At 30.6% G+C, this 12,686-nt stretch overlaps 1 protein-coding gene across 1 annotated transcript; it reads right to left on the bottom strand.

Moving 5' to 3' along the window:
• Positions 1-569: 569 nt before the first annotated feature.
• On the bottom strand, positions 570-3,268 carry LOC120211387 (subtilisin-like protease SBT1.6). The gene has a single exon (XM_039209931.1). The coding sequence runs from the start codon at positions 3,252-3,254 to the stop codon at positions 927-929; it is 2,328 nt and encodes a 775-aa protein (XP_039065862.1). The 5' UTR covers positions 3,255-3,268; the 3' UTR covers positions 570-926.
• Positions 3,269-12,686: the final 9,418 nt, after the last annotated feature.

Raw genomic sequence — 12,686 nt, 5'->3', positions numbered from 1 at the left:
ATATACAAATGATCATTTTCGTCAATAACGTTTAAAAAATTATAAAATACTTATTAAATTTATTAAAAGATTATAAAATTATTAATAAATTTATCTAAATACTATAAAATAATTATTATATTATCGAACTTTTATAATTTATTACAACATTATAGTGATTATTTTATAATAATTCATTAAATTTAATGACATTTTATAATTTTTAAAAAATTAATAGTAAAAGTGGTTATTTGAGTATAGTTTAAAAAATCAATTTATTTATATTTCAGCTTATTTTAACAGTCTGTAAACGTTAAAAAAATAAACAGTTTTCTTCTTACATACTGTAGATTTTTGGTCTATTCTTTCTTTCTGTTACAGATGTGGTCGGAAAGACTACAAACAAAAACCACCTATATCCGTTTATCATCCCTAGTGTTAGATTTTATGCGTCGCCTAAATCAGCGGAGTAAAGAACAATGACTGACAGCACAACACAGCTAGATTTTGGCAAACCATTATATATTCCTATGCTTTTCATCCTTCAATTAGTAGGTAAAACCGAAAGTAACAACCTTTTCAACAAATTATTGTTCAAATCAAGACCAAGACAAAAAGAAAAGTATGTTGAAATAACAGAATAGTGACGGGGATTTCTTTTCTCTTAAAACTATTCTGTATTACATAAACTTCTTGAAGTCACACATATATAATGAAGAGAAATTAGCTCACACCAAATCACCCTCAAATCCAGTTTTTTAAATTAAAGGACCCTCCTCTTCCTACCCTTGCCATTGAAAACAACAATAAGGGAACAAAGTGCTTTCACTATGCGTAGTAGTAAGTTCTACATTTATGCTACCTTAAAAACTCAGTGACCCCATTCTTCCACTTCGATCAAAACCTACATTGATCGAGCGAAACCCCGAGCCCAGAGCTTCACTAGTTTACAACGGATCGAGTTGAGTAACTACGATGGGGCTCCTCACCACATGCTTATTGTTCCCATCTGTCCATGTCAGTGACCCAAAAACAGCTCCCGCATCGTCCAGCACCAGATGCTTGCTATCTGCTGTTATGGTCACGAAATAGCTTATCTTCTTCACCGCTGGTGTGAACACCAACTTCATCGGCTTCACCATCACAGTAACTCCTCTAGGTGAGTCTATCTTCGCGACGTAAACGGAGTTTGCCTGACCCACATTAGTCACAGTCCTAGTGAACGTTTTGCTCGATGGACCCCTTGATGTGGTTGGAAACAATGCTGCAATTGATGGGTAGTTAAGGTTCTCAGGCAATGGCTTCTTCATTGGACAAACCACCGGAGACCGCGTAACAACTTGAACTAACTTGGGATTATAACCAATAGCACACAAGAAGCTTTCATAATCATTGTTGGTGATGTCATAAATAAGTCCGGGATCCATTGCACGACCAAGATTTAGATGTCCAGCACCGAAATCGTAAGGAGACGTAGGCTTCCCAGTTGCTTCATCGATCATAGGCCGATTTGTATTATCGGTTATACTTGCAGTAGTCATCATTGCGGATCGAATTGCAGCCGGGCTCCAATCAGAGTGTGCGGATTTAAGCAAAGCCGCTGCACCACTAACATGAGGGCAAGCCATGGAAGTTCCGGACAGGATGTTAAACTCCGTCTTCCTTGGATCAGAGTCTAACCCGGTTGGGCCAACGGCATCAGTCCAAGCAGCCAAAATGTTAACCCCAGGAGCAATCAGATCCGGCTTAAGAATTTCAGGGTTTAACCCATTGGGTCCTCTAGCAGAAAAAGAAGCCACAACCGGAGCAGGCTTGATGCCGATGATAGTACCCTTAACATCTATAGTAGCTGTTGGATTCGACGACGACGAAACGTATTTCTTCACCGCATCCCCTTCATCAGATCCGAGAGCACAGGCGAGCAAAAGATGAGCATCGCCGACCAAGCCTTCACCATTTGAAGCACCGTTAGCAAGAATCATGCCGACACCACCAGCTTCCTTCACAGCCATGCCTTTAGCCACCCTTGGGTTACTTCCTCGATCACAGATTACGATTTTTCCCTTAACAACGATAGGATCAAGAGAATTCTCCATGCATAAAGAAGCTGAGAGGTCACCGGATTTTCCAGGATAAACCACGGGATACATCTTTCCTTTTAACTGCACGCCGGAGTATAACGACACGCCGTTTAACCTCCGTCCATCACCTAGGACGACATCAGCGGGGAAATTCCGGTCGATTGTTCCCGCTCCGACGGTGACCAACCAAGGAGCAAGGTTGGTAACTGACATTATGTTAGGTCCGTCGTTTCCAGCCGAGGATGAAACAAATATTCCTCGAGAAACCGCACCGTATGCTCCAATTGCTATCGGGTCAAGATAATACGGAGAGGATATTCCGTCTCCCCCACCGATCGAAACCGAAATTACGTCGACGCCGTCATTAACGGCGCTATCGAAAGCAGCTAAAATGTCGGAATCGAAACAACCTGAATTCTTCCAACAGACTTTGTAAACCGCCAGTCTCGCTTTAGGCGCCACACCTTTCGCTATTCCGGCGGCGTAACCTCCCATACTGGCTCGAAATGCATGTCTCCCGGCGGCCGTAGAAGCCGTGTGGGTTCCGTGACCGTCAGCATCTCTCGGCGACATAAACTCGACCGTTTGGTTGATTCCGGCGATAGGACCACCCGGTCCAGTGGCCGCTTCATGACCTTTAGAGAAGAATCTCGCACCGATTAGTTTGCGGTTACAGTTATTAGCCACGAATCTGACTCCGGTTTGGCAAACCCCCTTCCAGCGAGCAGGAACCGGTCCGAGATTCGTGTCCGAGAAACTTCGTCGTTCGGGCCAGACCCCAGTGTCAAAGACTCCGATTATAACATCGGACCCATAATCGGAGTCCGACCAAAGCCCGTAATGGTTCCGGAGGCCGAGGAACTGAGGAGAGCGTGTTGTGTGAAGCTCTCGGCGGCGATCTTCGAAAACAGCGAGAACAGAAGGGTGGTTACTGAGGGAAGCGGCGTGTGCTTCTGTTAAAGACGCCGAGAAGCCATGGAAGACGGTGTCGTATGTGTGGAGGATACGAGTTGGCTCGGCGAACTCGGAAGTGTACCAGTGATAGTGAGTGGGGAAAATGGACGGCTTCGATTGAGAATCTACACGAAAGATGTACGTCTTCACAGTTTCTTCGGTGGAAAACGAAATTGGGAAATTAGAGGAAATCGAAACAAGAACCAGCAAAGGAACAAAACTTGAGAGTAATGTCGCCATTGGAAGTGAGTGAGTTCTTGGAGAAGAGAGTATTATTATTATCTACTTTTCCCATTAATTTAAAGGATAAACTATGTATTTAGCTACCCTAATATCACTTTGGTTCCATTTTGGTCACTAACTATTTTTCTTTTCGAAATTATGTTTAACATGACGTTTTTGGTTATGTTTTGATCAATTATTATCAAGAAAAATAGAACTACTAATGTGATACTTTTTTTTACTTTTCAATGATTATATGAAATTATCTTATGATGATATTTTAGTATAGTTGTTAACTTTTTAACATCAAGTGAATAAAATGTAATTTTAGGTATGATTTTTTAAAAATAATGGTTTAGTGACCAAAATATAATCAAAATGATAGGTGAGTAAATGCATAATTTATCCTAATTTAAAACACTAGTCCAATTAATCAACCACAAACGGCTTTATTTGATTGTTTAAAAAAAGCTGAATTTGGTTTTGGTCCCTTTATTATGCTTATAGTTGTGATCTTGTGTTGTTAGTTTAATTTTAAATGATTTGATCCAATTTTGTAATAGAATTGATTAACTAAAATAATTAATACCGTAACATGTTTTGTCTAAAGTGCTGATATTATTTTTCTTATAAACATGATAAAGGTATCTAAGTTAGTGCTTTTAAGATATATATATATATATGGCAATAACTTGATTAGAATAATTAATCGAATTCTTTTACAAGGGAAAGGAGAGTTGTTTGGGACCAATTTTGGGATCTGTTATAAGATCTATTAGTTGATCGAGTGATTAGTGATGCTCATGTTATTTCAATTTATATGGATTCAGATATCGATATTTATCTTATAAATGTAGTTATCTCTCTATTTAATAAAAAAAAAGGATTCGATGTCAACTAAAATGATATTTGTTAGACTTAGTAAAATTATCAGAATCAATGACAAATGCTTGAAGTAGTTATGAAATTATAGTTTAAGAATCTGGTTTGATAGAAAAGGTAAAGTTTGAGGGACTATTATTGAATTAAGCTTTTCTAATAACTACAAACAATGGCGGTAGGAATCGTGTAGTTGAGAGATTATAAGATCATTTAGGATAAATTATGCATTTAATACCTAAACTTTCAATTTTTTCAAAATCATGCGTAATATTTAGTTCTTGTTTTATTTTAATATCTAAACTATCAGTTTTGATCTGATTTAATACTTACACTTTCATTTTGTTTTTCAAAATTTAACGTTAAATTTCGAACAATATAGTAAAATGAAACAAAAACTAAATTTTAAATATAATTTAAAATAATAAAATGTTATATATTAATAGAAATCAAAACTAATACTTTAACTACTAAATACAAGTTTACCCTATATTGTTACAAAATATTCTTTTTACTTTTTAAAGCACACTATGACCGTTGCATTAATGGGCTCGCTCCACATACTTTTAATCCATAAATATGTTGAAAAGTGTAATTTATAAAAATGCTTAAAGCTCAATACTTTTAATCCAGGCTTTATTCTCGACTCCAAGCAAACGACAAAAATAGGCTCACACGAATTTTACACGTCACTGTTATGTGATAAACTGGTAGTTAAACAGAAACCATCAACAAAATCTGTAACAATACATATCAAAGAATTAATAATGTAGGTATGAGGATTGATTGATTGATTGATTTTATATGCATTGATTGATTTTATTTTAGTTCAATTAGTATATATTATAAATTATGAGGACTTTTTTTTATTAATTTAAGTATGAGGTAATATCGATTTAAATATTATTTTTAATTATTTAATATTAAATTCTCGTACCTAAACTCGTCTAATAATAAGTGTAGCAAAAAATTTTGTTAACCTAGAAAAAATATTTTCCCTTGACGAGATTTAACAACAAAAAAAAACCCTTCTAGTTTTTTCCTTGTTATCTCAAGAATTCAATTTTAATCGATTCTTCTTGAAAATATCACCAAATTTATGTTGTTTAACGGATAAAATGATCTTATTTATGTTTATCATAATTTCAATCTTCTTAATTTTTTTTATTTTATAATTTTATCTTATTATAAAATATTTTAAGAGTCGTGTTTCAATAAAGTAGCACAAAGTCGCATGCTTTTCGAGACGGACTTGCTCGTACCCTTAACATTTATGATTTTCGAACATGAGACAGAGCCGGCTCTAAGAGAAGCACTGTAAGAAACCTCTCAAGGCCCCTAATTTTTTTATTTATAATTAGGGTTCTCAAATTTTTATATTTATAACTAGGGCCCTTAATTTTTATAACTTCATAACACTTTTAGTTTTTGACAATTTTTTTTTCATTTTTTGTATTGATTTATTCAATTCTAAATTAAATTCAATCATGTTTTTCTCTTTTTTTCGAATCTTACTCTTCAATTTATCAAATATTCTTTGATTTTTAGTCTTCTTCAATCTCAATCTAGCAATAAAATAATATCCATTTTATTTATTTATTTATTATTCAAAATCAAGCTATGTATCATATACATATTCAATTTTTTATATTTATTATCTCTTAATTGTATTTAAGATGTTTTCTTAATAAAATAATAAAAATAATATATTTTCACAAAAATAATCATTTTCTATGATTTATTTATGTAATAGTAAATTTAATTATTTAAAGTAATAAAATATATTTTCATTTTATAAAGACATATTTTTTAATTTTCGCTCAGAATTCTGAAAATTTCTGATACTACTTTGACTTAAGATCTCAAAAAATATCAAAAACCCATTTACTACCGAATTCAACTGATTCGTGCTATAAAAGAAACATAGTTTCTTGGTGGAAGATAAAAGAAAACACTGAATTTAAAATGAGTTTTGATTTTATAAAATATGATGAGTTTTTTTTTAAATAAAATAAAGTTTACATAATTCTTTTACAAATGGACAAAATAAGAAGAAGAAAATATTATTTTTAAGAACCAATAGACGTGAGGTTACCATTCGGTCTTAAAGTTATTTTTCTTGTCAAAATAAGTATTTAAAATATTTATGTCAAAAATGTTACTTAAACTATTTAAATTTTTTCATGTAATTTTTTAAAAATTTGACACGTGACATTAATTAAAGGCTTAAGATAAAATTAAATACTTAAATTATACTTAAAATTAACTTTTGGTGCATATTTTTTTTTGTTAAAAATATCTGAAGTTTTTTTTATTAAAAATACATGCTTAATATTTTCTCTGTTACACTTTTAGGTGTATACTGTAAAAAAATCGTTAAGTGACATGTGTCACGTTTAATTTTAAAAAAATATTTTTAAATAATATTTGATAATTAAAAAATAAAAAATATAATATGACAGATTAGTTTATCCGCTTACATTTTCGTAATTCAATCCTTGTATTTTTGCAAACTGGTTAATAGAAGTAAATAGTGTAAGTTTACGTGGCCCCACTCATGTTTTTGTCGGTAGTGGAAGAACCAAATTATGTTAGATTAATCAAACACCTAATTTTGGACCTACTAGAATTAGGTCAAGACCCTATAATAACGTCAAATTGTTAAGAGGCATACTTAAGAAAGGGAAATCAAAATATCGGAGAGGGCTTGGAAGCAATTCATGGCCACCTAACCAGTTGGCGCACGAAACGGCATTTAATTTTGTGGATTTTGTATTATATTTGTTTTACTTGAAGTATGGATAGATATAAGTTTAATAGATAGTTAGTTGGTGTGGATATAAAAAGTTATATCTATCGTGGATAATGGGTAGGTAATCGGTTTGATACCTTATACGTCCCGTATTTACCCTCTCCATATCCGTTCGTTCCGTATCTGTCTTCCCACTAACTACACACCATGTAAATTTTGGATCACTATGAATTTAAGTATAATTTCAGAGATTATTATATAAATCTTAAGGTTTTATAAGACATGACTTGTAATTTAATCAAATGTTAGGCTATAAATATTTTTAGAATTGAAGATTGTTATTTGTAGACTAGGCTAATATAAAAAATTTATCTAAAAATTCGTGTATATATTTTTTATCACCTACCGTTAAAAAGATAACAATAATGTTAACATGACTTTTTTTAATTATTTTTCAAACATGACATGATATTATCTTATGATGATATATAAACATCATCATAATTTTTTAAAGATTAAAGACCATAATATAACTAAAATGTAATATTAAATGTGATTTAAAATAAATAATTATTGCGTGACCAAAATAAAAACTAAATAATAATATATGACTTAATAAGTAATTTACCCTTTTGGGCATATGACCTAAGTAAGCCTAAGTTTAAATACGTATTTACTCGTGGGTAGATGTAGATTTAAAAATTTTACTCATGATGTAATGAATAAGTAACATATACAAAAATATTAAGTGAATATAAAGATTTCCCACTCTGCCGGATTGCTGTCCCTATATAGGAGGAGAGCTCGAATACTTGATAATTTGAATTTAAATATATTATTAATATAATTATTTAAATTTAAATATTTAAAAAAAATATTTTTTACCACTGAAATATTCAATAGACTCGAAAACTTGTCAGTTTAGCTTAGACGGTGGAAGCTGGATTAATTTGGGAATATTTGGAGAGAAAAAATATGATACGGCTGATATTGAAGATAAGGTGATGGGGTGCAAAGTGTCATGACATTATCGAATCGGCACCCCACCCGATTCGACGGAATGGATGGCGGAGATGATTAGCGCCCCTCCCGTGCATGAAGGTTGTCGCGTGGCGGACATGTGATGATTTGGATGATTCATTGAAGTAGGTCCCACGTTGTCTGTCCGCTTTAAGAAGCTGGGTTAACTGTAAAATGGCTTGTTGTCGGCGAATTGGCTCTCGCTCCATTCTGCTGACTCCGCATTTTGACTCATTTGCGTTCAAAGTAATCAAATTTTCAGCCCAAAACAAAAGGAGAAAAGAGTCAAAACTCTATTCCCGTTGAGAGTTTAACTCAAGGCCTCCCTGCTTACTAAACGGTTGCTCTAACCAACTGAGCCATAAGAGCTTGTCAACAATAGCTTCAATATTTATATATAATTAACAACTAGTTGGTCTGGTTTTCATTAGAATTTGGGCGAAAAGGTATGGTCTGTTGATGGTGAAAGGTGGCATTCGTCTCTTGGAATGCCCAGTAGATCACAGAAGAACAGAAAGCCACAGAGATTAGAGAGAGACATGGAAATCTGGTTAAGAGGTGCTATGGGATTTATTAGTTTGGATAAAGATGTTCTTACAAACACTCACCTCCTTCCACTTGTCTAAATAAACCCCTCTAATAAACCCTAAAAATAATGTACTGTTTTCTTTACTTATCTTTTGGAGTGTCTTATATATACTATTTATTAATTTCTGAATAAATCACTTAGGTGTTTGTTTTTACAGAGGTAAAAGATCTGCAGTATGCGGATTACATCTGCAACAGAAGAGGTAAACCAAAAGTCTGTAGTCTGCAAGAAGAATACTGTTTGTTTTTTAACGTCTGCAGACTGTTAAAATGAACTAAAATATAAATAAACTGATTTTTTAAACTTAAAAGAGTTTTACAATACTGAGATTTAAATAATTTTAGTTTTACAATACTGAAATTTAAATAATCCATACAACTACAATAATAAATTATTTAAAATAAATCAATTCATACTAATAAATTATTTAAAATAAATCAATCCATATTTTAAAATAAATCAATATATACTAATAAATTATTTAAAATAAATCAATCCATATTTTAAAATAAATCAATCCATACTAATAAATTATTTAAAATAAATCAATCCATATTTTAAAATAAATCAATCCATACTAATATATTATTTAAAATAAATCAATCCATATTTTAATATAAATCAATCCATACTAATAAATTATTTAAAATAAATCAATCCATATTTTAAAATAAATCAATTCATACTAATAAATTATTTAAAATAAATCAATCCATACTAATAAATTATTTAAAATAAATCAATCTATATTTTAAAATAAATCAATCCATATTTTAAAATAGATCAATCAATCCATACTAATAAATTATTTAAAATAAATCAATCTATATTTTAAAATAAATCAATCCATATTTTAAAATAAATCAATTCATACTAATAAATTATTTAAAATAAATTAATCAATACTAATAAATTATTTAAAATAAATCAATCCATATTTTTAAAATAAATCAATCCATACTAATAAATTATTTAAAATAAATCAATCTATATTTTAAAATAAATCAATCTATATTTTAAAATAAATCAATACATACTAATAAATTATTTAAAATAAATTATTTTAAAATAAATCAATCCATATTTTATAATAAATTATTTTAAAATAAATTATTTTATAATAAATTATTTTAAAATAAATAACCTTATTAAATCATTTAAAATTATTTTAATAAATAACCATATTTTATAATTGTTCTTGAAGATGTTTGAAGACATTTGAAGACATAAAACTATGTCTGCACCAAGAAGAGCTCGCGCAGACGTTTGAAGAGCTTCTGTCTTCTAAAAAACAAACGGTCTACGAAGCCTAATGTTTGCGCGGCACAAACATAAGAGGTTTGAAGAGGTGGAACAGTGAAAACAAACACATGCTTAATTAGTATTTGATTTTTTTAATCTATTCTCGTATTTTTATTTTCATAATTTAACTGTTGTTTTCCATATACTTAATGTTACATTTTATAATATAATATATTTTTAAAAATTTATTTCTAAATTAAAGGACTTGATTGAATGAAAGATGTCATCTTAAAATATTTATATATGAATGTTTATATAATTTTTTTAATTTTACACATTAATAATTAGGGGTGGCAATCGGGTGGGGGAAAACTGAAAACCATGGGGATCCGAACTGACGGGATGGGAAATATCCGAAATCTTTACCACGGGAATGGGGATGGGAAAGTTTTATTCTTGAAGCTCAAATTGTGATGGGGACGGGGATTGCTATATCCGAACCGCGAGGATAACCGAACCGTATCCTTGTGAATAACCTTAGGGATCCCCAAAAAAATATCCATAAGGATTCTTGATATTTTATAAAATTTTAAAAATATATTTATATTCATTTACCTATATACCCTTAATATATATTTTAATAAAAAAATTATATATGATAAGATTGTGAGATTACATGTTGCCACTATTACATCTCAAAAGAACTAAAATTGAAGTTTAAATCTTTTCTCATTTAATATACATTGATTTGTTGTGAATAAAAATGGTTAAGATTGTAAATATACGTTGGGTGTTAGATGAATATTGATGTTAGAAAATTTCATATTATATATAGAGACCAATTTGAGATAATCTGACATATCTTAAAGTTTTAGGTATTGCATTGATTTCAAAATTGTTTGTTTATTTTTTGGATGTGATTAACTGGAATCCGCAAGAATCTGTAAGGGATATGTATGGGGATAAAAAAATCCCCAAAACATTATAATGAGGATTCTCCAATATCTTACTAGCAAGTGTTGGGGACGGATTGGATAATGCAAAACCGTTCCCGCCCCACCCCGCCCCACTGCCACCCCTATTAATAATATAATAAATTTAATTCACTGGAAATTTATGAGAAAAAAAGATACATAAAATATAAACAAAAAGGCATCAGAGGCCCCAAACTTAAAAAAAAAAAATCAATGTGACCCTCCAACTCGAAAAACAAATTCAATGTAGCCCATTAATTAATGTTCTCCGTCGTTGACTAACGTCTTCGTTACTTTGTGCTGACGTGGCATGTCAAGCAGCACATCATCATGTTTTTAGTGACCAATTATGATTTTCCGATAGATACGCACAAAGTAACGGATACGTTGGTCAACGACGAAAAATATTGGTCAAAAGACTACATTGAATTCTTTTTTCATGTTGAATGACATATTGATCCAACAAAACGATAAGGGCTACATTAGTTTTTTTTTAAGTTTAGGGTCTCTGATTCCTTTTTGCCTAAAATATAATCCCATTTTGTGTCAACTTCATATAGATGAAATGTTGTAGTCGTATTAATTAAAGTCTTTTAGGCCCAATGTGTTGAATTTACATTGCAGGGCCTGGTGGAATCTTGAAACGTCGCAATATAATTAAAGCCTACTGCACTTGTCACCATTTGGTGTGTCCGACTTATTGTTATTTATAATATTATTGACTGAGTTAATATCAGCATCTAATATAATATCGATTTTATTTAAAAGTAATTGAAATGTTATTTTTTGTTTTTCATATTTTATATAATTTAGGGTAAATTATGCATTTAATATCTAAATTATCAGTTTTGATTCATTTTAACACTTAAACTTTAATTTTTTTGAAAATCATACCTAACGTTTAATTTTTGTTTCATTTTAGTACCCGCATTAAAAACTTAACGTAACTATTACAACTTGCCATTTTTATGGATAAATTACATCATTCATCACTCAATTATCTTCTCACTCCTATTTTGGTCATTGAAGTTTATTTTTTTTAATTTAATTACTTAGCTTTTAAATTATGATTAATTTAATCACTATAACTTTCAAAAGTAATGTTTTTCATTTTAATTATATATTAATAAAATAATAAAAAATACCATGTCACAAAATATTATTAATAAAATAAAATAGAGTGATTAAAACATAAGCAATTTGAAAGTTGAGTGCTTAAATTGAAAATTAATAAACTTTAATAACTAAAATAGGAGTAAAAAGATAGTTAAGGGATGAATGATGTAACTTACCCGTAAAAATATGTCATCCCGTTAAATTTTTAATGGCGGGTGCTAAAATGAAATAAAAGCTAAACGTTAGGTATGATTTTCAAAAAAATTAGAAGTTTAGGTAGTAAAATAATTTGAAACTGATATGTATAGTTTATCTATAATTTTAAATAGAGTAATTAAAAGAATTAGCATAAATGAATTAGCTATTGGTACTTACTGCTTTCTTTTGTAATGTTCGGAGTAATCATTCACATAAATGAATTAGCATATTTAAGACAACATTCAATAGAATCAATATATTTAAGTTTTCCTCTATTAGTGTAGCTCTCGTCATTTTTTCTTTTTCGTCTTTGTTAATTATGACGACATTAATTTAGTGGGTTATCGATTATCGATATTTTTTATTGTTCTTTTGTTTTATTTTTGCATCTTTTTTATTTTATTTTAATAAGTCTGTCTGTATGACACATTTTCATCTGTCTTTTGCATATTTTTGATCGTTTGGTCATTTTTATTCATCTTTTCTAAAAGTTAATTTGACACCGCCAAGACTAATCAAGATATCACTTATCTCTTATATTGTTGATCTTCCTTACTTTGGATTCTCGAATTGTATTTGGATGCCCAATTTGCGTTCATGGATAGTTTCCATGTCGCTCGAGTCTGATTTACAGTTTTTCGGTGGTCTTTCAGCAACTTGATCTCATTTTACGGTTCCTT

Source organism: Hibiscus syriacus, unplaced genomic scaffold (assembly GCF_006381635.1).
Source record: "Hibiscus syriacus cultivar Baekdansim isolate YM2019G1 unplaced genomic scaffold, ASM638163v2 tig00109972_pilon, whole genome shotgun sequence".
Classification (NCBI taxonomy): Eukaryota; Viridiplantae; Streptophyta; class Magnoliopsida; order Malvales; family Malvaceae; genus Hibiscus; species Hibiscus syriacus.
Note: the sequence above shows the minus strand (reverse complement) of the source record. Positions and strands in the feature narration are given on the sequence as shown.